General features: G+C 47.0%; 2 protein-coding genes across 2 annotated transcripts in view; one reads left to right on the top strand and one right to left on the bottom strand.

Annotated features, from left to right (window-relative positions):
• Positions 1-6,335: 6,335 nt before the first annotated feature.
• Positions 6,336-22,674, bottom strand: SLC16A6 (solute carrier family 16 member 6). Its single transcript, XM_035026185.1, has 6 exons — positions 22,586-22,674; positions 15,589-15,827; positions 12,835-12,978; positions 11,128-11,256; positions 7,733-8,548; positions 6,336-6,616 (listed from the first exon to the last, which is right to left on the bottom strand). The coding sequence occupies exons 2-6, from the start codon at positions 15,818-15,820 to the stop codon at positions 6,366-6,368; spliced, it is 1,572 nt and encodes a 523-aa protein (XP_034882076.1). The 5' UTR covers positions 15,821-15,827; positions 22,586-22,674; the 3' UTR covers positions 6,336-6,365.
• The window catches only part of ARSG (arylsulfatase G), a 94,693-nt gene continuing 76,761 nt past the window's right edge, over positions 6,543-24,474 (top strand). The window contains exon 1 of the mRNA XM_035026183.1: positions 6,543-6,760. The gene's annotated coding sequence lies outside the window, so the exon portion shown is untranslated. The remainder of the gene's footprint in view (positions 6,761-24,474) is intronic.

Raw genomic sequence — 24,474 nt, 5'->3', positions numbered from 1 at the left:
CGCGCCCGCGCCGCGCGCCCCCGGCCCGCGCCCCCGGCCCGCAGCGCAGCCTCCCGGGCGAGGGGCGCCGGAGCGGCGGGGAGCCCGGCAGGATCGCAGTGAGTGCGAGCGAGCGGGCTCGGGGGCGCGTGGGCGCGGCGCTGGCTTCCGGAGGCCGCGGCTGAGCCCTTGCGCGGCTCTGGCCCCTGAGCTAGAGCAGCGCCGTCGCCCCGAAGAGAGCCGGGCCGCGGACGGCATCTTAACGCTTCTGGGAGCCACGTGCGCGCGTGCCGCGAGGGGCACGTGCGATTAGGCTTAGTCACACGTGCTAATTTAGTCCAGTACGTCCGAAATACTACCCTTTCAACCTGTGGTCGACACGAATGGAGAGTTTACGTTCAGCTCTCGTTCTAGGTGTCCGAACTCCAGTGTGCACTTGCCGCTGAGAGCGCCTCTCAGCTCGGAGCGCCGCCCGGCGCGGGCTCGACGGCCCCGCGCGGCTCACGGGGCTCACGGGGCTCACGGGGCCGGGCCGCGCCGCTCTAGCTTAGAACCGATCCCTGCTGCTCACGGCAAGATGCACCTCTGAGGGTGAATTAATAGGAATTCACAGGAAAGGCTTTTTGGAGGAAAAGGTTTTGCGTGTCTTGTGGCAGTACCGTGAGAGTTGGCCTTCAGGCCGAGAGGATGTGAACGCTCTACGGAGTCCGAATCGAGGGACCGGCTTTTAGATCTTGCTGTTTGTTCCCCGCGGCCCTGTTTTCTTCTTTTCTTTTCTTTTTCTTTTTCTTTTTTTTTTTACCGTCTCCGGTTGCCAAGGGCCTGGTCTGTCCTCTAAACGCGTTTTCATTTTTGGAATGCAGAACTGTAGAGTGTTAATAATGTGGATCTTGCTCAGTTCATTTCACATGTGAAGGCACAGGCCTGCAGTAGCGAAGTAAACTTGTTCTCAGTAGCACCAATGGCAAAGATGGACCGGGTCCAAGTCTCCCTAATGACGAATTCTGCTTTGTTTTCCCTCTGCTGCATGACCTCATAAGTAAAATACCAGGAGCCAGAAACCTAACCGGTTTTTTTTTCCCCCCTCCCAGATTGTTTATAGAAGAGTTACAAGATTAAACTTTCTTTCAACTTCTTTTCTATTCAAGTGGGGCCATCTGGGGTTGCTCAAAGTCAGAGAAATCAGTCCATGTACTCTGCCTTAGCACCAAAAAAGAGACTCAATATCCAGAAAAGCACTTGCTACCCATGGAGGCATTAAAAAAAAAAGACTACTAGAAAATAGGTTAAGTTAAAACAAAATCTGCTCCAGCAATATGTTAAAACTGAGCCCTCCATCTGCACACCTACCCTCGGATAATTCCTTCCCTCTGTTTGTTTAGTCTCCGATGGATCTATGTTTTCTTCCTTACAGCTGATTGGCTCATACAGCACTCTTGACGGCACTTAGAGACCCATCCTCAGCTGTTGGGACAGTAGGCTTGGATCACAGTGCTTTCAGTGTCTCGGGGCCACCCAGCTGCTCTCTAGCAGCACCAGACTGTCTTGGGCTGTAATTGTAAATCAATACCATGTTCTTTCCTCTTGAAAAAGCCAATGAGAAATGAACTCATTCATTCATTCGACAGTATTTTTTGGAGTACCACCTACTCTGTGCGGGGCCCTGCTCAAAGCCTGGGAAGTAGCAGTAAACAAACAAACAAAAACCCACTATCTTAAGGTGCAAATGGAGGAGACCTGGTTAATGAATGAAAACAAATACTTGTATAACTTTTTCTTTTGTTTTCAGAGTAAAGGGTAGAAACAAGGACTGTTTTGGATAGGAGAGTCAGGAATGCCTCCTCAGGAACGTTTGGAGGAGACCAAATTGCAGGGTCACATCATGCACCCGTCAAAGGGAAGGGTGGACTAGGGGAAAATGCTAAGGCATGAGGCTTGTGTTTTCAAGGAACAAGAAGAAGGCCAGTGCAGTTAGAGTATCAGGGAGCAAGGAAGAAAGAAAGAGCAGGAAGTTCACGAAGAACCCATTGTTAGGGATTTTAGGTTTTAAATGTGGTCGTGACTGATTTGTGCCTTCAAAGGATTATCGTAAGGCTTCTCTATGGAAAATTAAAACAGGAAAATCAAAGCAATAGCGGAATTGGGCAAACCAGCTAGAAGATGATTGCAATAATCCAGCTAAGACGATACTGGCTTGGATCAGGGGTACTGGTAGAATTGGCAAAAGCAGGTTCTGGGTATATTTAGAAAGTAAAGTCAATAGGATTTGTGCAGGAGCAGGTTTGGGGAGGAGGGTCAAGAGTTCTGCTGAGGACATGTGAAATTGGAAATGCCTAGTTGGCGCCAGGTGCTGTCACACAGGCCTGTGTGAGTCTGGAGCTCAGCTGCACAGTCGGATCCTAGAACAGGAACTGTCAGTGTAGAGAAGGTGCTTACAGTTTTGCCTGAATTCCAGGGGAGTAGGTTGCTAGGACAGTTGGCGTGCTTTTCTTGAGTTGCTGGAAAGGTATCTAAATAATATAAATCCATGGCTACAGTGTGTATTTTCTCTCCATAATATTTGCTGAGCTCTATTTAAAAGGCGTTTATAGATTTCTGGAATATCACGTTTGCTGTCCACTTTTCCCTCTAGGAAATGCATGGTCACTGAAGTAATTTTGATTTGGATGTGAGAGTTTTTCTCCCTTGAAAAGCAGAGTTGTGTGTTCTTGAAACTTGGCCCTTTTCTTCTTTGCACCCCGGGGAGTCCTTACAGAAGCTGAACACCAGGGGGAGCTAGTTTCCTTGCTTATACAGCGGCTGGCCCACCTGTTGGTGATTGCAGCCCTCCTTTGATTAACATCTCTATCAAAGACGAATCGGAAAACAAGTCCAGCTTCTCTTTTCTCAATGCTACTGTACTTATAGGATTGACCTTCTAGGACATAACAAGTCTGAATTGTCTTTAAATTTGTCGTTTCTGGCAACCATCTCGCGTCCCCTCCCTCCTTTGTACTATCACTTGATCACTTTCCTATCGCTCAATAAACCTTTCTTTGCTGCCCCCTCCCCCAAAATAAATAACTTGGTCATTTCAAGTAAACCTTATAACCGTTTAAAATTTTAAAAGCAATGGTCTGTGAACTTTAAATCCCTGTTAGCGAGCCTGATACTTGGGAGCTTTTTAAAATAAGCATTCATGATTGTTTCTGATTTTGAATATTTTTGAGAAAGAGTACGAAAACCTAAATGTAATAAATACCTCTAGGTGACTTGAATGGATAACTGGGCCATGGGAACCCTGACACGGGTCCTATTTTCTAGGTTATCATCAGGTATTAAGCTGCAGGAAAGACAAAAAAAATGTACAAAAGGTACATTACACATTACAGGAGGACAAAACTGGTAACTTTGTTAGAAAGGCTTGGAAACATTGTATCCACAAAGGGTGCATTTGTCTTAAAAGAGCACATGATCTTAACTCATTTTTACCACTGGAATAATTTTACTTTTAGGGAGGGAAGTAGTCTTCATTTAGACTGAAACATTATTAAGTCAACAAGGTTGGAGCAGAATCTCTTTAATCCCAGGAAATGAAAACTTGTAATTAACGTGCCATCAGCTGTTTGATCTTTCCTGTCTCCGGCACCTATGATCTAAAAGCCACATTGACCACAATGATCCTTTCCTATGGGTCAGGACGTTCCTTTTCAGAGAGGTGCTGCTGGTGGCCCTGCGCCTTCCAGGGTCGCAGATGCATGGAGCAGGGGGTCAGAAACTGCAGACCGCAGGCCAAATCCAGCCCACTGCCTGTTTTTCTTTCCGGACCACAAGCTAATAGGGTTTTTGTTTTGTTTTTTTTTTTAAACACTTTTATGCGGTTGAAAAAAAAATCAAAATAGTATTTCGTGATGAAATTCAAATTTCAGTATCCATCACTAAATTTTTATTGGAGCAGGCATGCTCGTGACTTTACATTTTGTCTTTGGCTGCTTTCACACTGCAGCCGTGGGGCTGAGTAGTTGTGACAGAACCCACATGGCCCACAAGGCCTTAAGTATTTACCATCTGGACCTTTCCAGAACAAGTCTGCTGACCCCTGGCATGGAGAGTATGCTGTTCACTTAGAGGTTAGAGTAGCTCTTAGGACTAGTCCATAACTGGATATAGATAGTCTTCACTATTTATTACTTTTGATAGGCTTAGCTATTACTGTGTGGTGACCACGATCTCATTTCATTCATATACTTTTCATTAAGAAACAACCAAGTTCAACAAACCCTTCTTGGAAATGGGTATGTGTCTCCAGTAGAGGTAAAAAATTTTGCAGAAAAGTGAAAAAAATTTATTTGAAGTGAATCTTCCTTGAGCTTTTATAACTTGAGTTGGATCAAACAACGAATGCCGAGGAGCCTATAAAAAAACTAATCAGTCTCTACATAAAAAAAGCCATACATTTATTGCAAATCTAGAAGTACCAGAATGTCACGAATACAGAACAAATCAGCAATCCTGTTTTGATTTTCTTCCAAACATTTAAAACCGGATTATTGACATACTTAAGTTGGCATACATTTTTTTTTCTCATGCAGTTAACAGAATGGACTTAGAGCTGGTTGCTCAGAGATCAGTTATAAATATTCAATTGTATTGAACATTCATAGTAAAAAATGTTGTAAAGTGCTGAAGTTATGGAAGTTTGCAAAACCGCCACACGCTCAAAGTCCTTCTGAAGCCGTGACAGAGATTTGCTACATCCACCTTGATTTAGGTGTGTCTGTTTGCGACAGACACTTTGTCGTTTTCTCCCCCACCCCCCAGAGTTTTCCAGATTGTCCTATTTCTATGGCTGATAAAATGCTATACAAAATGTAGCAGGTGGTGATGAGCTATTGCCACTTGCATTTCAGTGCAGAGAAATATTCAAGCTTGTGTGTACCTGTAACCAAACTAGGCTTGTTATATTTTTCCCCCTGAGTTGTCATAAATTAACAGTAAAGATGAATAAAAGATGGAGCAGCGAGCGACCATCGCCTGGAGAGTGAGATTCAGTACATATAAGTAAGTAGTCACACTTGCCCTCTTTACAGAAAAATGAGAAAAGGAGAAATACTTATACATGTAGTGTAATTCCAAAAACAGACAGACAGACAGACAAACAAAAAACAAACCAACAGCAACCAGTTACCCGATAACTCTGGCAACTTAAGAGCAATCAAGGTTTATGTACGATGCAAATCGCAACTTGTAACTTATGATGGCAAAAATACATGTCTCGGCTACCCCATGTGAAATACAGAAATGCTTCAACAGTTAGCTGTTAAAAAAAAATCAGAAATGCTTCAACGATTCAGTGAAATATAATTCCGATCAAAGGAGATCCTCAAGTATTCTTAGGTGATAGAACAAATTATTTTAAAAAGCTAAGGCGATTATTTTTTCCCCTTCAAATAGCAGAGGTGGCCTTGAATCAAATTGAAGAATCATTACAGCTTGGCCCTCTTATGAGAGTGACTTTACAAGATAAGACGTATTGTTTGAGGCATTGAAAGGACTGCAAAAAGGAGGTAAAAATGATGCTTAGGTCTCAGATTTTATTTCTTTTGATTAATCATCCTAGAATAACTTAATAATAAATAGAGGTTTAAATTAAGGACACTACCGTCACATATTTCTGAATAATTAAAAGCAACAGGAAACGCATTTTTGAATGCCATTCTCTATCTTCTGTGTTGAAATACTTCTGGTAATGACTGGCCATAAAAAGAAATGGTAATCTTCACATTGATGAAGTTCAAGTTACAGATTTTTTTTTTTTTTTTAATTTCTGTTTATTCGCCAAATGTTTGGTCTTAAACTGTACTTCATTCCCACGGAATATTTGAAAAACGGAGAGGCCACTGTTTGTGAACGGAGACCTCAGGTTTTCCAAGGGGTGTTAAGCAATTTGCTCATATTTCTGAAAACGAGAAATTTTAAAAATGATTGAAGTTTTGTTTGTTTGTTTGGAGTGGCCAACTTCACTTCAGTGACCTGGGCTCGCTGTCCTTTCGTAAGACGGCCTTTGATCACATGCGAGAGCTCTTGAAAACCACTTTACCCATTCGCGTCACCATTTTAAAACTGGAATGTGAGCCACAGGGTCCTTCTTTGTATCTCTGTGTTGCTACCGAATGCAACCAGACTTACGTACAGAAGAGTGCTGGGTTGTTTTTGTTTTGGCTTAAGAAACAAGCAAAAAAGGAAAACTTAAAAAGTTAAAAAAAAAAAAAAGGACGTTGGTGGTATTCTCATGTACATTCCCTTTAAAATGCAGATATAAAACTGGGGAGAGTGGCGAGCCCCCTGTACCTCCCTGTGTCCCCCCCCCCCAGCCGACGGGGTGGTGGCCCTTCCTGGGGAGCCTGTCATACTGGCTCCATTTTCACGTGGACTTTATGCTCATTTTTGCCAAGGTCCATTTCGAGAAAGTCTTCGGGGATGTCCCGTGGAGCTTTCCCGCGAGGACTCTCCGCCTGTCCTTGGCCCGCAGGATGACACTGGCTCAGTCCCTGTTTACACGGTCTCACGAGCGCGAGGCACACGGCGGCCACGGACATGCCGGCCGCGCAGGAATAGAAGGCGCGGCTGTAAACCTTGCTCTGATCCACCAGCAGACCTGGGGGAGAGCACGGCAGTTGTTAGCGACCCGGGCACAACATGGGCACAGCCCCGCGCTCACCCAGGCTCCCCTCGAGGGCAGACGCTTCTCCGTGGCTTCGTCGCCTTCTCGGCTTTCGCTAAAGAGCCAGGAGCGTGGAAGGTGGGCATCTTTTCCGGACTGGGGAGAAGAAATAAGTCAGGACAAATACGGCGGAGGCCACTGTGTTGCTAGCATGTTCTTCATGGGCTAATCTGTCCTCGTGGAGAACAAAACTTGGGACAGTTAGAGGCATGCTGCCTTTTTTTTTTTTTTAAGACTTTATTTATTTATTTGAGAGAGAGAGAGAACGAGCACGAACAGTGGGGGGGGGGGCAGAGGGAGAGGGAGAAGCAGACTCCCCGCCGAGCAGGGAGCCCGACGCGGGGCTCGATCCCGGGACCCCGGGATCGTGACCTGAGCTGAAGGCAGACGCTTAATGACTGAGCCACCCAGGCGCCCCTGCATGCTTCTTTGAGAAGGAAATATTTTGAACAGAAGGAAGAGCCTTATTATTTTCACTTGGGTTCACTTCAGGGATCTTTTAAAATGTTGTAGGGTTTCCCTCGTAATATAACTTTTGAGGACCTATTCAGGGCCAAGGTATGAAGCACACCCAAGTCCTTCCTACAAGAAATATTGTGTAGTAATCAAGTAAGTATTTGCAGAGTGTGCTCTGTGCCCAGTTCCCTCATACCCTTCCTTACTTAGAAGGGCAGGTGACTTACAAAAGTCCCTCGGGGCTGCTGTACCAAAGTCAGAGGGTAATGGGGTGATACATGGATGGGGTCCCCTCTAGCACAGCCAAGGCAAGATGTTAGCAAAAAGCCCAGGGTAGCCTGGACCGCAGACGCGCGTTCTAATCCCGACTTGGTCACTCATTTACCATATGATTGTTAGCTGCCCTGCTTTGACCTTCAATTTCCTCATATGTAAGTCAAGAGAGTTGGCTCAGGTAATCTCTAATCCTGCCAGCTCTGAAATTCTATGGGACTATAAAAAGCAGTCTTTTTTTTTTTTTTAAACTCTAACAAGAAGCACAATTCATAAGGCAAGAGTAGACAAGGGTACGTATTTTTTGTGTATTTAAATTACCTGCAAGGGGTGGTCCGGCCAGTCCTGCTATACTCTGAATGAAGACATACACACCAGCAGCAGAAGACATCTTCTCGATTCCCACGACATCGTCTTCGGCGAGCAGCGGAATGTGGGTACCCCCTACTGTTCCAACCATGAAACCAAAAAAGATGCTACATGACATGAGACCCCAGAATTCGGTCGCGAAAGTGAAGGCAAACAGAGACACCATCAGTAAGATGACGCAGATGAGCTCGATGTAGATCTTGCGAATGGGCTCTCTGTTGAGGACACAACCAGCTCCAATCCTTCCAAAAACTTCGGCAATGGCCATTGTGGATAACAGAAAAGCAGCTCGCTCCTGCTCAATGCCTAGACTGATGCCCAAGGGAATGATGTACAGGGAAGGTGCAAAGAACCCCAGTGTTGCAAAAAGACCAAATAATGCATAACAGATAAAACTTCTGTCTTTCAAGATTGAGAAGTCCAATAAAGGGGCTTTCTTATCGCTGGGCTTGGAGCTGGTCTTCACCAGGATCTGCTGCATGTCGGCCTTCGGCCCCAGTTCTGTGTTGGCGTGACTAGGCACATTTTTCGGTGAGGTAGTTAGTTCTACTCCTGAGTCAATGGAGTCTATTGAGGTGCGTGTTTTCTCATTTTCGAGCATATATTGCACTTCTTTCCGATTCTCGTGGGCGGTTGCTTTCGGGGACCCTGGTCCCCTGATAATAATTGGTCTTAGGAGCGCCCCGCAGACAACGATGTTCAGCTGCAGCAGGCCCACGAAGAGGAGACTGTATCTCCAGCCGATGCTGTCCTTCAGAGCCGTGATTGCTTGAATAAGGTGGGAGCGGAGAGGAAATAAAATCGAAGGTCAGAAACAGACTCAAGACCCAGGGGAGAATACCGAGCCCAAATGGGGATTCAGACTTGTCATGACTGCTGTAAAAATTTACTCAGCAGTGCGAATGCAGCCCACCTGCCCTATATCCTCTATCCTAGATGTTGATGCTCTTAGGATTCAGGGAAAGAGAAAATGGGCGCAGTGATGGTTAGCGATAAAGCCACACTTGGTGGCCCGAGGTCTCCAAAAGAGCTTTGGAGGGTGCGTTTTGCCAGGTGGAGGCCTAAGACATGAAATCGGCTGGTGACCTACTTGCAGGTTTGGCAAATAGCAGCCTGCAGGCCAAACCCAATCCACCGCCTGTCTTTGATAATAAAGCTCCCCTGGAATGCAGTCACGCTCATTCGGCTAATGGGCCAAGTGGCGGCTTCTGGCCGTGACCGCAAATCTGAGCTGTTCTGACAGATCCTCATAGTCCCCTAAAAGTCTACGGTATTTACTGTCTGGCCTTTTTTTTTTTTTAAGATTTTATTTATTTATTTGAGAGAGAGAGAGAGAGAAACAGCATGAGAGGGGATAGGGTCAGAGGGAGAAACAGGCTCTCCGCCGAGCCGGGAGCCCGATGTGGGACTCGATCCCAGGACTCCGTGATCATGACCTGAGCCGAAGGCAGTTGCTTAACCAACTGAGCCACCCAGGCGCCCTGTCTGGCCTTTTAAAAACAGAATTTCCCACCTCTGAGCTCGATCACTGTCCCTGCACTCATGATCCTTAGTAGTGATGGGTTAAGTAAAAAGATAAACGAAGACCCCAAAAGCTCATAATTATCCCAGAATTAGGTGATGCCAGGGTTCTACGGTTTCTGCTCGGCAGACTGTCCTTAACTACCCGAGTCCTGCTCCTTCCTGCTAGGAAGCTGGGTCCTCAGCTGCTGACCAGGGTCCTCGGCTGCTGGATATGGGAAGGTGAGGCTGGGGTGACGGCCAGAGGAAGCATAAAGCCCCACAGTGACAACTGAATAATGCAGGCCTCGCAAGACCCTGAAAGTAATCTTCGTAATCAACCCAGAAAGGTTAAATAATATTCAGTAGGATTTTATTATAGTCTAATTCTTTGAGAGCATGTCTACGAAGACATGCTAAGCTGGGTATCCAGAAGTAGCGGGGAGGGGGCATTTACTCTTATAGCATGTTTTTATGCCTCCCATTCTTCCCATTCATGTGGCAAACTTCCAATTGCAAAATATTTTAGGCTTAGGGTTGTTTTGCACTTTTTTTTTTGGTATTTATTTATTTATCTATTTTAAGTAGGCTCCACGGCCAACGTGGGGCTTGAACTCACAACTCAGAGATCAAGAGTTGCAAGCTCTACTCACTGAGCCAGCCAGGCGCCCTAGGCTTGGGGATTTGGAAAAGCTTTACACTCATCCAGCAAAACTGGGTGCAATCTTCCTTTCTCCATTTCACACTTCTTGAGCGCCTACCGGGTACCAGGGAGATGCCCTGTGCTCAGGAACAGTCGACCAAGATACAGTTTCCACCCTCAGGACATTCACAGAGCACGGACGCTCCCCTCAACATGTTATTTTGAAAAATTTCAAGTGGACAGCAAAACAGAAAGAATGATACCTATGTGCTTCGTCTGCCCTTTGCCTAAGTTCACTAATTTAACATTTCCTCTCTCTCTCTCTGCCCGTCTTCCTATATATTTATATGCACACACACATTCATTTTTCTGAACCATGTGAAAAGCTTCAGACATTAGGACATGTCACCCCTAAATAATTCTACATTATCTCCTTTGAACAGTGTAATCCACTGACACATTCTTCAAGAAATGGCAAAGAAATGAATCTGGGTCTCCAAGGTTAACCGTCCACTACCTGTTAGAGTGTAATTCACCTACTGATGTTGAGGTAGCAAAAAAACCAGGGATAAAATTTTGCTGTGAGGATGCCTGGGTGGCTCATTCGGTTAAGCGTCCGACTCTTGATTTTGGCTCACGTCAAGATCTCAGGGTCGTGAGATTGAGCCCCACGTCTGGTTGGGCGTGGAGCCTGCTTGAAATTCTCCCTCTCCCTCTGCCCCTTGTGCATGAGCATGCACGTGTGTGCTCTCTCTCTTTCTTTCTCAAAAAAAAATTTTTTTTTTTTGCTGTGAGATTACCCACACACAGATAATAAAACTAACTTCATTAGCATATTTTAAATCCACGTTGAACTAACTTCATTAGCATATTTTAAATCCACGTTTAACGAAGGAGAGAAATAATATGAATAATCTCAAATCATTATCTTATTTATTTTGTTTGGAACGGATGTTTCAGGGCTTCTCACTGAATATGTGTCTTGGATCTTCCTATTTATGTCAACTTGGATTAGTGTTACAGTGTCTGAAATCCTAAAATGGGATTAGGGAGGACAGATCCTACAAATGCGCTGGAGGAGAGAAGGCAAATAATCTTTCCCTGTGAATACAGTTAAAGTCAGCCCTCAGCCGACTGTTGGCAGGAGCAGCTGAGCGGCCTCCCCCAGCCCATCGGCCCCTGTGGACTACCGCAGTCCGCCTACCTGGGGCGAAAGCAAACATCGCGAAGCATTCTCCCGTGGAAGCAAGTGCAGTGACCACAGAGCGCTTTTTGTCAAAGTACTGAGATAAAATGGTGACAGTTGGTAGGAAGCTAAAGCAGTATCCCAAACCTGAAAGAAAGCGGGAAAGAGCAGTCAGAACCACGTACCGACTGATCCCAGAAGGGTGCATTCAAAGATCTGGGATTTTTGTGTTTATTTTTGTTTTAGTATTTAATTTAACCTACGTATGTATGTATGTACTTTTAGGGATGACTTAGTTTTTTTATATTCTGTGCCATGTCAAAAAGACATTTTTGCTTTTGCAAAAGATTAGGTGCCAACATGGACTTTGGTCACAGTGCATAACAATTTGAAAATAATACCAAAAAAGTTAACAACCAGACAATCTAATCTCTTGGAAATCCAAACAGTCCATTTCCGAAATAATTCCTGAGCAAAAGGGGAAATAGAAGCTGCCATTATAAACTGTTTGGTGGGGGAGGGGCGTTTATTTTTTTAAATCATAAGTTCTGGGAGCCAAGAATTTCATTCTGGAAAAAAAGGTGCTGTAACAAAAAATGAAATAAAATAAAATAGGTTTCATTAGAGGTCTAGAGAAGCTATAACCATTGTTTATGGGATGCTAGGAGTATAAAACTGTTTTCTGTTTTTTTCCCCCTATTTTTCTGCATTAAAACAATTTCTATAATTCACAATGGACAGACTATTATTGAATATAGTTTTTTTTTTTTTAAGATTTTATTTATTTATTTGAGACAGAGAGAATGAGAAAGAGAGAGCACATGAGAGGGGGGAGGGTCAGAGGCAGAAGCAGGCTCCCTGCCGAGCAGGGAGCCCGATGCGGGACTCGATCCAGGGACTCGATCCAGGGACTCGATCCAGGGACTCCAGGATCACGACCTGAGCCGAAGGCAGTCGCTTAACCAACTGAGCCACCCAGGCGCCCTATTGAATATAGTTTTTAAAGAAGACTTGTATTTGGAAATCAATGAGCTTTGTTAAGTGCAGAAATATATGAAAAGTGCGAATCTTCACTAAACACGTATATCATCTGTAAGTAACGTGTGGACTCCTTTTAAAGGGAAAAGAGTTCTCCTGCTGCACCCTCCCCTATGTCCTGGAAGCCTCGCATTTCCACTTGGAAATACCCGCTAAAGAAATTCACATCTTACTTTATGAAAATGATGCCTTTTGGCTGCAAACTCATGCAAAAGAGAAGTTATCTTTCTCATGGGTAAATATATATTTTTTAAAAGCCCGTCAGAAACTCTGGGGCAGGGGTGCCTGGGTGGCTCAGTCGTTAAGCGGCTGCCTTCGGCTCAGGTCATGATCTCAGGGTCCTGGGATCGAGCCCCGCATCGGGCTCCCCGTTCGGCGGGAGGCCTGTTTTTCCCTCTGCCACTCCCCCTGCTTGTGTTCCTTCTCCCACTGTATCTCTCTCTGTCAAATAAATAAAATCTTTAAAAAAAAAAAGAAACTCTGGGGCACTGAGAGGAGGTTCCCATATCCCCTGGAGTCCATCCAGCCTGGTTCAGAACCACTGATCTGGGACACTATTAATTTCAAAGAAAAAAAAAACAACAACAGAGAAAGGGAGACAGAAGTACTCTTTGGGCTGCACACCCTCCTTCCCCTTCCTTGGTCTTCAGATTGGGTATTTCTTTCGAGCCCGGGAGCAACACTTACCGGATATGATGCCTATTGAGATGTACATGTGGTAGAGCTCCTGGGAGAAGGAGGCCATCACCATTCCCGTGCTGACAAGCAGGCCCCCTGCCACCACCACCAGACGGTGTCCGAAACGGGTGCTCAGGACAGCAGAAAGGGGAGCTGCAGATAAGGACCATAATGTGATATTTTATTTCTTATGTTAAGATTTTATTTATTCTATTTATTTTTTAGAAAGAGAGAGCAGGGGGAGGGACAGAGGGAGAAGGAGAGAAAATCTCAAGCAGACCCCGCACTGAGTACCGAGCCGGACGCAGGACTCGATCCCATGACCCTGAGATCAGCACCTGAGCTGAGAGCAAGAATCAGAAGCTCAACCGACTGAGCCACCCAGGGGCCTCCATAATGTGATATTTTAACTCCAAAGGCATAAGTGTTAGCTTTCTTAAGATTCCTTTTCTTGGGATGCCTGGGCTCAGGTCATGATCTCAGGGTCCCGGGATCGAGCCTCGTGTGGGGCTCCCTGCTCAGGGGAGAGTCTGCTTCTCCCTCTGCCTGCCCCCCCGCCCGCCGCCCCATGCTCTCTCATGTGCGCTCTCTCTCTCAAATAAATAAAATCTTTAAAAAACAAGATTCCTTCTTTTAAGTCTTGAACATGAAAAGATGATGTGTGATATATAATGCATTTTACACAATGGTTATATTTGCTCAACCGGACAGTGTATTTTTTAGGCTTCTTAAAGAGAAAGCCAGAATAACAGTGTAAAACTTATAGCAATATTTTTAGATGAAAGTGATGTAAACTCACCATGAGCACCTATAAAGTTAGATATGCATTTAATGTATGTTATTCTGTCATAAAAATGGGCTTTCCCATGATGGCTTGAATCGTTTCCTTTTTCTACAGTCACTGCTTTGGATTCTTTTTTTAAAAAGCTCCATTTTGGGTCAGTTTCTAGCTCAGTTTCATTTGACTTTTCTGAAAATGATATGAAAGTATAGTGAATTCTCTGTTGAACACCCCAAAAGGAGGATAGCCATAGGACAGATAATACCGAGTGGCTGAGGGATTATCATTCATTTAGCTTCTATACTCCATATCCTGAAGAACATTTAAGTCTGATAAATTCGTTTCCTGGTGGTATGTTAGTTAGGCTGACCCTGATACTGACTTGAATATACAGAGATGAGGGAACCTTTGAGAACTGGATAAAAGCACAACATAAAACATGCTGGATAGAGGGGGAAAAAGGACTAAATTTTGCTGGGGTTGGTGCATATATAATTCTGTGTTAGTAGAATATAAACCAATATTGAATATAGCTCATAATGAAACCACTCTCATCAGCTTTAGGTAGTATGTTGGCTCAAAGCATTAACTACTATAATAATAGCATTTAAGAGACTTATTTTCTGGTATAATAGTATTAACTGGACATTTCTTATTGACTGTATTATTTTTGGTATAAAAGAGCTCAAAGCAAAGCTTTGGCATTTTCTTTTTATTTAGATTACCAAAGGTAAAATTTTAGTTCTAATTCACTTCAGTTATCTCTCCAAGGTGTAGATGAACCATGAGAGACGATGGACTCTGAAAAACAAACTGAGGGTTCTAGAGGGGAGGGGGGTGGGAGGATGGGTTAGCCTGGTGATGGGTATTGAGGAGGGCACATTCTTCATGGAGCACTGGGTGTTAAGCACAAACAATGAATCATGGAACACTACATCTAAAACTAATGATGTAATGTATGGGGATTAACATAAGAATAAAAAAAAATAAAAACAGTTATCTCTCCAAGAAAGTCAACTTTCCACAATTAAAAAATTGAGTATCTTAATACTCAGTTAAACCCGAACTAGGAACTCTTCCGTGAAGCTTGCAAGACAGAGTATTAGGAGTAGTAAGAGAAGTTTGTTACTCGATAGGAAAGGACAGGGGAGCTGCCTCTTTTAAGACATTTTATGGCTGAAAACTATCTAGAATTAAAGAAAGAAAACTTCAGAGGTAAAAGTTCCATTGGCAGGATATTAGGGTAAAGTCAGGGAAGTGTAAGGTCAGCCCCGTTAGCTTTCTGAGGTGAGTTCAGTAGCTGTGTTTTCTCAGAAGCCCTCGGTGTGGCCCTTGGCAGACGGATGGACCGTCGTGAGAATCAGGCCCGTAGGGGACCCAGTGAGAATGAGCATGTTACAAGTTATACTCAAACTCCGTTTTCTCTGAAGCTGTTGGACGTGGGAGTTCTGCACGGTGGCTAGCCAGTGAAATCCTTTAGGGAAGCAGGTGTCTGGAATTCATCCCTTCTGAATGAGGCTTGTCACTTTACACTATATCCTATTTCACACCCCCTCGTTCTTCGTCATGTACCCACATTTCATGTGCTGAGCCTGTTTGCCAAACATGTTTTTATGAGACCAGAGCCTAGGATGCCAAGTGCTTTTGCTGTTGCATCTTTAGAAAATGACTATACAGGATGGAGGTTTACTGCTGGCCTCAAAGTCATCTACCATATCCTAAGAGTGTGCGTACAGTAGGTGTTTAATGCATGTGTGTATACACTGAAGGCCATCGGGGTGGCAAATAAGGCCTTTTCCTTCGGCACCTCTTGTTTCTTGCCTATCCAAACCCCTGAAAACCATATTACTTATTTGAGGCTTGAAAGGGCCCACAGGTCATAGAAGGAAACTCATCACAAACAGGATGGGTACCATTATGTAGTTAAGCCAATGAAAAGGGGTACATGGTTACACGTTGTTTAAACAGAAAGAGGTACTAACCTGTAAATGTTAAGACAAATACACATATTGATATGACCCACGAGATCCTGCTATTAGATTCATCAAAACTGTCCATTAAGTCATTAAAGAAGACACCAAATGACTTGATGATGCCGTAGGTAAAGACTTCAACGAAGAAAAAAGAGACAGCTACCACCCAGCCCCATCCTCCGTCAGGCACTTGAGTATAAACATTGGCTCTGGAACAAAGCTGTGATGTCTTTTGGGTCATTCTTAATCTGAAATAAAAAATTAAAAAAAAAAAAATTCAGACCAGCAATAGGGTTGATGCTTCTGCTACTCTTTAGCCAACGTTAAGAGACAAAAACTAAGTACCATATTTCTTAGGGTGATGAATATTTAAATAATGTGCAGTTACTATAAAGTCTTTGGATAACAGTTACATATTTATTTAATGGTCACAGCTGGGGAGTGTTACTTCCAAATTCTTTTGTATTTGTATTGTAGATGGAAGCCCCGAAGAATTGGGAAGTAAGACTTCCCATCTGTGACAATAAATGGGAAAAACAAACAAAAGGAATCAGAACGGCATACGTAGGGGCAGCCCAAAGGACACAGAATGGCCACCAGACCCAAGTACTGATGCTGACCTTGAACTTGAAGACCAGTTAGGTAAAGGAAGCTTGAACTGATCATAAAGCATGTTGATCAGAAATGAAGCCTAGAAACTGGGAGGCTAAGAGGCCGACATTGACATTCCATCTAGCACCTTCTATGGGATAAGTGTTTGTGACATCCTATAGATACCCTATGCTACCAGCCATTCAGATCATCGATCCCGTTTCTCGCTCAGTCAGTCTGATTATGATCTGGTGTCCCCCGTGGATGTACCTACATGTGAGAACTCTGTCTTCTGGGAGTTTGTTTAGCATGAGTAAATTCCTCAAAGTTGATCACTACTTGACGTATCAGCAATTGACAAATACTCTAGAATACAGTGACCAAAGAAAGCACTACAAATTTGCAGGGCTCTGGGCAGCCAGTTAACCTAACCAAGTTACCCCTGACCTTAGTATGCTTTTCCATTTGAACTGCAACAAGTATCAGAGCAAAACAGACCTGTGCCCGAAACACCACTAGTAAGGGGAAACACTGTATTTAACACTGGAGGGAGGATGGGTGAACTTGAGTCTTCCCCCCTGGGTTCTAACACTCATTTGCAGAGCCCCTGCAATTACATGCACTTTGAAACAGTGATATGTCGGCTAACTGAACATAATAAAAAATAAATAATTTTTTTAAAGTAAAAAAATAAAAATAAAAGAAACAGTGATGTGTTTTTAGCCCAACCCCAAATTAATACCTATAGTAATACATGAGTCCATGGTCTGGTCTTAGAACACTTGAATTGAAGAATTCTCTGCAATCATACAGTTGCATACAGGTGAATTTTCAGGATGTGTGAGTGTCCTTTTCCTGGCCATAACTTGTGTTCAAGTACTAAGGCAGGTTTTATCGATAATGCAGGGCAACTGAAAAATAAGAGGACACAACCCCATCTATCCAGTCGACTTGCCAAGTTTGGGGATTAGGCTCTAATATTGAGTTTACTCTGTAAGTCTTAAAAAAGCAGCAAATCTGACCTAACTCAGTAGCGTTCATCCTATCGAGGGTGCCATTCCCACCGTAGCCTGGGTCTCTGAAAGGACAGCGTACTCACTTTCTGTCCTTTACTGTTAAATATTTGGTTGAAAGAAATAGGGCATAAGATGCTTAAAAAAGCCTATGCTCTCTGCAGAGAGACCTCTGCATTTTGATGTGCGCCAGCGTGTCCTTCCTGACTTGCGAAGCGGGGGAGGCCGGTTAAATGCCTCAAGACGTAGGCTGAGCACCAACAGAACAGTTTTGCCATTAGTGTTCCCTAACGTGGAAAACAGCTGATTTAAGATGGAAGTGGGGAGCCCTCCCCCAAATGAGGTTTTCGCAACGCCCTTCCTTCATTACACTTTCAAAATGCACCCCCAAGATGAAGCCAGTGGGGGCAGAGGAGTGAGACATTGCTGGGCTTAAGATCGAGAAGACCAGAAATAAAATAAAAGTACTTCCCAGCAATAGGGTCTATCTAGTATTGAGTGTTTATCCCTAGGGAGAGGTGGAGGGGAGAGTGGGGGGAAAGTGGTATGAGCCCACAGCTTAGGTCCTTAGCTTCACCCCTTCTGGTTCATCCCCCCACCAGGCTGTTCGTTTGGACTTTTCCTTGTGGAGCCCCAGACTCCTTTACTAGCCTAACTGGCTCTGTGCGTCCAGTACGATTAATCTCTTTGAAATGCTGCACTGTTATGACGTTTTTCTGCTTAGTCTTTTTCAGTGGCGTTCCTCTTTCTGAAGGATAAATAAAACCCAGGGATTAGCCTGGCTTTCAATGCCTTCATCGTTGGACCCCACCCTCTCTTTGTAGCCTTCTCGCTTCCAGTTCTAAGACTTGACTCAGGCTCTGGTCCAAATGGATTCCTCCTTGCCCTCCCGTCCCTAACCACCTTGTCTATTGCCACACCCTTCCCGCTAACCTCCCCCCCCCCCGCCGGGGGGCTAGGTGCCCCCCTTACAGCAGGTACCTGTCAGGCCCCAGGCCATCAAATCTTCCTTCCTCAACAATACTTCCTCTGACCCACTTCACCTAGGGGGTTCTCTTCGTGTGATACGTATCCCTTAGTAATGGGGTATTGTTTACTTATATGTGTTTATCTTATTTGATCAATTAAATTATAAGCTCAAGGAAAACAAATCCTGGGGCCTTGAACTCTTTGTACCTTCTTCTCCCTTCCCACCTCCAGACCCTGCACACAGTTGGTATTTAGTTTTTCAACAAAGTGCCTATGAGGGGCCAGGCCCTATGCTAGGCACCAGGGATAGATACTCCAGTGAAAGACAAGAGGGATGGTCTCTGTCTCTATGGACTTAAATCTCTGTTGATGGTAATGACAGGAATCCTAAGCCTGAAATGCGTAGTAAAACCATTTGCCATGTCCTTCCAGAGCTCAGCACGTTTCTAACAGGCAGTTAGGCTAAGTGGTAACCAAGCCCAAGGACCTATTGGCGCGATTGTTCTAACCCAGAAGGGTGCCCAGATGACCTTAGGGCTCAGGACCAACCTGAAATAAAGACATATTGGGATAAAACTGATCAAGGCCCCAAAGAGACAGAAATTTCTCTCTAGCCTAAAACCACTACGGGATCAAGAGACAGAATCTTTACATTGGGACTGCATGTAGGACAAGATTGCCGTTTTTGTGTGAAGAGGGAACTTACCTATCGATCGTCAGAAGTTTCTGGTGATGGGTGCCTACCTCACTCTTTCTTTGCCCTTTATGATTTGTGGTTTGGACGTGCAACACGGGGTGGGGTTCCCATCAACCGGGAGCCGGGTGGTGTTACAATTATGGAATGTTAACTCGGAAAGGGGATTCGGAGCTCATTTGTCCATCTCATTGTAAAATCGTACTCCTTTTGCAAAGGGGGAGGAACTGAACCCAAGAGAAGGCACTTGACCTAAAGGGTCCAGAATCAGGTCTCCTGCCTCCCGGGCTCCTGCCTTATCAGTCTAAGGGACATCATTTGAAAAGGCCCAGAAGGGGGTGTCTTAGGTAGAGATTGTGAGGAATGCTTTTCAGAGACAAAAACTCCTTTGACCTCCATTAGTTAAGGGAGGTTGGCCTGGACGCTCTTTAAGGTTCCATTCTGCTTTGGCAATTCATACTCTTGTATTCAGCACGCAATCTGAATACGTGGAATCTCCTGATTCCTCAGGCCAAACCTGGTGGCCCAGGGAACCTGGGAGCAAGCAGGAAAGTGCAAATGCTAGATGGTTCTTGCAAATGGAGGTGAAAAGTAGTTGGACCCTGCTTAGACCTGATCTGCGGTGGCTGGTTAGATGGAAGACTTGACTGCTCTCACCTGTGGACTTTCTGAGCTCCCTCTGGGTGTTCGATGCCTTTGTTTTTGTAAACTTTGCTTTACATCCGTGCTACTCTCCTGAAGCAAGATCCTAACAGAACTTTCACCTGCACTGTTAGGTTTCTGGACAACAGAAGCTTCCTTGTCATTACTGGGAACATCATAAAGGGAAGATGACACCCCCAAACCCACTCTTCCTCCAAACGTTATGCCTCTATCATCCTAAAACATCGCATGTCCTATTGTATTTAGCTTTGAGGGTATAAGACCACAATCTAGAATAATTGTAGAATAACCTGGTTTCTGAAACATACTGGATGAGAAACTCTTGTGTTTTGCATGTCCAAGCGCCTACAAGGGTGATCGGCAGCTCTTTCCAGACCCACAGCCTGGCAGTGTGTTCAGACGTAGTAGGTGCTCAATAAAAGTTCCCTAGACAAAGCAGGAGTCTGGGCGTGCTGCTGAAGCAGGGCCCTGCTCTAGCCTTATAAAACGCCAAGTGAGGAAGTCCCTGCTTGCAGAATAAATCCTTTCCTGGTCTCCTCTCCTTTTTCATACGTCCATTCATTCCATAGGCCAACTGGCTGAAAAGTGTCCACCTCCACAAAGCTAGAAACAAAGGCCTGAATTTTGAACTCAGTTACTTAGAAGCTTCTACGAGTTCCAGAATACAAAATACCGTCTGGTTCGGTTTTTTTGGTGATGTGAACTTAGCTTACAGAAAGGGAAATTGGTTTACTACGTGGGGGTCTAACTGGTGAGGCATCCTGAGGGGCCGAATCACTTTGCTCCTTGATTTTGTGCTGTCAGCGGGTAAGTAGGAGAGTTTTGCTCCTCATCTCTGATCTCGCCTTGTCCTAAGAATCTGCGGTTTTAGCACAGCTTTTGAGCCTGACTTGCTCTGAGTTACACTTTCATCCTTCTTAATTCTCGAGCCCTTTGGGGCAAAGCCCATGGGTTTGTCGTCTTGAAGCCCTTGGGCATTATTTGTTGAACGTCTGTTTACCATTAACTGGCTGCACAATCTTGGGGAAATCACTTAATCCCTAAATTTCATCATCTGTAGAGTAGGGATTAGACACCGCGGACTTGAGGGGCTCTCCCAACTGTAAAATTCTACAACGGGGGTTCCTGGCAGCCAACCCACCTGCACCCTCATGTTTCCCCAAAGGAAATACAATGACCAAATACACGGGGGCAGTTTGGAGTATTTCCAGTGAGTACTCGGTTGTCTTAACCCTAAATAAATGAGGCTTCTGCCAAGGCACGGAAATCGGCTCTACCTGGGGATTTCACTGTGACTCCATTTGTTGAGTAAAGATTGGATTTGGGGGCATCCAGAATGCAAAATATTGGATTATTATAGACCATCAGAGTGTCAGTCCAGGGTCTGTTCAGAGCAAAGTCCAAAATGCAGCCTTTGGATCGAAATGGTGGTGACTGCTGGGATAAGCCAAGCCTCTCGGCAAACGCCCTGCCAATCTCTGTTCTTCTGAAAGGCGTAGCCCAGAGAGAACAGCTTTCGACAAGTTGTTTCCAGCCCCAGTTGTCAAAACCAGTCTGCATTTAGGTGAAGTTCGTTTGAATTCTCTATTAAAAAAAAGTCCCCAGCCTAACCTGGAGGTCTGCCTCAGCCGCTCTGAGTCATCGGCTACCACCGATTCCCCCATTTTACAAGACCATGATGTTGAAACCTGAACCCCTACTTTAAGTGTCCTCCTCAGGAGTTCCACTGAGGAAGGTCCATTTTTGGAAACCACAGAAGGAAAACTCACAGTTAGTGGTACTCATTAAGACAGAAGGAGCTTTTCCACTTGGCTGCATTGTTTATTTACAAACTGGAACTCTCTATCTTGGCCACCCTTCCCTTAACTATGAGAAGAGATATTTCTTTATCCCTGGGGCAGGATGTATTGTTGACCCCAAAAATGCCGCATAATGGTGCTTGGGACATGGGAGGATGCATCGCTTAGAAATTTCAGCATAAGCACTTGGTATTTTTCTGCAGACGAGACACTCGTCTTATGATTTGCACAACAGTAAGATGACTGAGAAATCTCATTCCCAGGGTGGAAACCCTCTCCCGCAAGAAGGAAATGGCACGGCGTGTCTAACGGTGCAAACAAAACCAGCTTCCAGGTTGTCAAGTTGTAATGCTCTTCCCCAGTTGGCTCTGGGGAGCTTTGTCTAAGACTAACGCCCCCCGCGTTGGGTGACATTTTCCGTGCCACCTAACAAACTTCTGTCACCTGTCTGCCGGGGGAGAGTGGGGGGGTTTCATTTTTAAAGCATAGAAAAAAAGCAAAGCAAAGAAAAAAAAAAAACCCTGAAGGAAAGGACCCATTTCCTCTGCAAAATCATCCTCCGCCACTACGGAACTGCTCAGCCACTCGGGCGCTTTCCTGCGGTTGGCAGCCCCAAACGGGAACCTTGGAAGTTGAGCGGGACCAGCCGTCAGGCGCTGACAGCTCGCACGGTCAAGGTGTAGGACCCGCGCGCTCTGCAGGGCAATCCGTGCCTTCCCTCTGCGGGGTCACGCTGGCTGCCCCGGGTGCCTGTGCCAAGGGGGGGGGGGTGCACAGGGATTCCCACTTGCCCTCGCGCTGCCTCAGTGGCCAGCCTGAGAGCGCGCGCGCGCGAGCCTGGGGAAGGTACCTCTGACATTTCGCTCTTGTGACGCGCAGGCAACTTCATGCGGAAAATCCACGCCGGGGTGAGCCGGGCTCCCCCCGCTCGCCCGATGGCCTGAAGCCCCTAACCCGGGGCGGGGGGCACTCCAAACCAAGCCTGCCTCTAGCTATTTTCCGGACCCCAACTGCCAGGGCTACGGGCATTCAACTCTCAGCTGCCCACACTGGCGAGAGCGCGTCATCCCGGTGGCCCTGGGCATTCCCAACTGTCAGAATATTTTTCGGAATAACCTCTCCAAAATGTTAAGATGTGAAGTGGTCTCCTCCCGCCTCCCCCACCAAAAAGATAAATCAATAAATAAGACTCCCGACACAGATTAAAAAAAAAAAAAAACCAAACCCACACCCCACAATCAAACTTTTAAACATGTAAAATAATAAAACCAACTCACCAAGTTAGAAGGGAAGAGAATAAACCCCAAAAGGCTCCCAATAAGGCGGAGGCTTGGCCTCCCCCTCCTTATAAGCCGCTCGGTAACATGAGAAAGGTTTAACCCCTTAGGGCGTGGGCCCGAGCCTACCGCAAATTGGCTCCGGCGGGTGAGCACCGGGCACCCGGCCCGCAGCGCCCCGGCCCCGGCCCCCCACCCACGGCCGCGCCTCGGGCACCCCGGCCACACCCTCCCCCCGCCCCCCACCCCGGCTGCCTGCGCCCGGACCCTGCGTGCTGCTGCCCGCGCCCCGGCCCCGCGTCGCTGCCTATCCCTTATCCTATACCGGCTGCAGCCGGTCTCCGCCGGCCTCGGGGGCGCGCCGCCGCCGACCATGTGCTGCGAGCGCCGAGCGCCGCCAAGGAGGGGGCCGGCCTGGCGCGCGCGCGCCGGCCCACGTGGACCGGGGCCGCGCCTGGCGCGCGCCCGCCCGGGGCCCGGGCTGGGGGTCACGGAAGGTAACGCCGTCTGGAGCCAACCACAGGATCCCGCGGGGCCACCCCCGCCCCTGCGGCCGGGGTCCCTGGCACGCCGCCCCGCTCCCCCAGCTCCGCCCCCCCCCCCCGGGCGCGGCCTTGCGCGCCGGCCCGACCGGACCCCGGCGCTTTGCTGCACCGCCGGCGGGGAGCGCGGGCGTGCTCGGGGAGCCTGCACCTCTCCCCCAGCACCCCTGGCCGGGCGCGCGCGCGGGGGCCCGGGGCCGCTTCCCTTCCCGCAGCGCCCGGTCCACCCGCGCCTGGAGGATTTGGGGACTGGCTGGGGGCGGGCGGGGAGGGGGGCGCCGGGGCTAAACCCGCGCGGCGCTCGCGGCTGCGGCGGCTCCGCGTCCGCCCCGGGCAGAACAGGTTCCTTCCAGTTTGGGTGTGAGCTGCGCGCGCGGCGCCGCGAACCCCGAGTTCCTCCTCCAGCGTCCACTTCCCCCCATTTCGTCAACTCGCGCCTGGTTCCCCTTGTGGGGCCGCGGGGGAGGGACTGCCGCAGTGAGCCCTAGACAGCGAGTGGCCCGGCTGCTACGAGTGCCTTGCTTTCCCCCTTTTGCAGCAGCGGCGGCGGCGGCAGCCACAGCATCCGCGTTGCACGAAGGGCATGTGAGCAGCCGGGCTGAGTCAGCGTCCCCGGTCGGGGCGCGCGCGCATCTCCCTCCTGGCGGTTGGCGACGTGCACACAGGTGCGTGGCTGCCTAATCCGCCGAGAGCCCCCAGGACGGGAGGGACCCGGACGGCTGGGGAGTCCGTGCCCCTCCTCCCGAAGTCCCCGACCCCAAGGTCACTGCGAACTCGGCGGATGATGCCCGGGAAACCGGTTACAAGCTTGCCGTGGGGACAAAGCCGTGTGTCGTATCCCCGGCATTTCGGAGCCCGCGGGGGGCGCAGACTTGGCTTCCTGGTCTCCACCTCACCTACCCAGGGCCAATCTGAGACCCGCGCGGAAGCAAAGACCTTATTCTCTGCATTTCCCCGTCGGCCTGGGTACGGGTTGCTCCCTTCACTGGGTTCGAGGAAGTGGTTCTGATGTCAGAAACTCATGAGAGCCTACTTGGGGAGCGCGCGCACGCGGGGTCGCCACCGGGAGGAGTCGGCGGTTTGAGTTCTAATAAAAACCCCTTTGCAGTCGCTGCCTGATTTCTCTCTCGACTTGGCGGTAGGGTCTACTGCGTTAAATGTCGTGTGCTGTTACAGGCTCTGGTGTGGGTTAGGTGGGGAGCGGGTGTGCTCGCGTGAAGTGCTCTGTTACGGGCCGGTTCTGTACGGCCAGCGGGCAACTGATGAGCTGTGCAACCTTGTGGAAGTAACTTAACCTCTTGGAGCGTCAATTTCCAAATCCGTAAAATGGGGTCAGTATCTGTATTC

This window comes from Mirounga leonina, unplaced genomic scaffold (assembly GCF_011800145.1).
Source record: "Mirounga leonina isolate KUSES-001 unplaced genomic scaffold, KU_Mleo_1.0 Mir_197, whole genome shotgun sequence".
Classification (NCBI taxonomy): Eukaryota; Metazoa; Chordata; class Mammalia; order Carnivora; family Phocidae; genus Mirounga; species Mirounga leonina.
This window is presented reverse-complemented; position numbering and strand designations above follow the sequence as displayed.

Coding starts and splice junctions, on each gene's coding strand:
- SLC16A6 (XM_035026185.1), bottom strand. CDS start 15,820: ATGACCCAAAAGACATCACAGCTTTGTTCCAGAGCCAATGTTTATACT. Junction 12,979..15,588: donor ATTTGTCTTAACATTTACAG/GTTAGTACCTCT, acceptor CCTTATCTGCAG/CTCCCCTTTCTGCTGTCCTG. Junction 6,617..7,732: donor GGCCGGACCACCCCTTGCAG/GTAATTTAAATA, acceptor GCTCTCCCCCAG/GTCTGCTGGTGGATCAGAGC.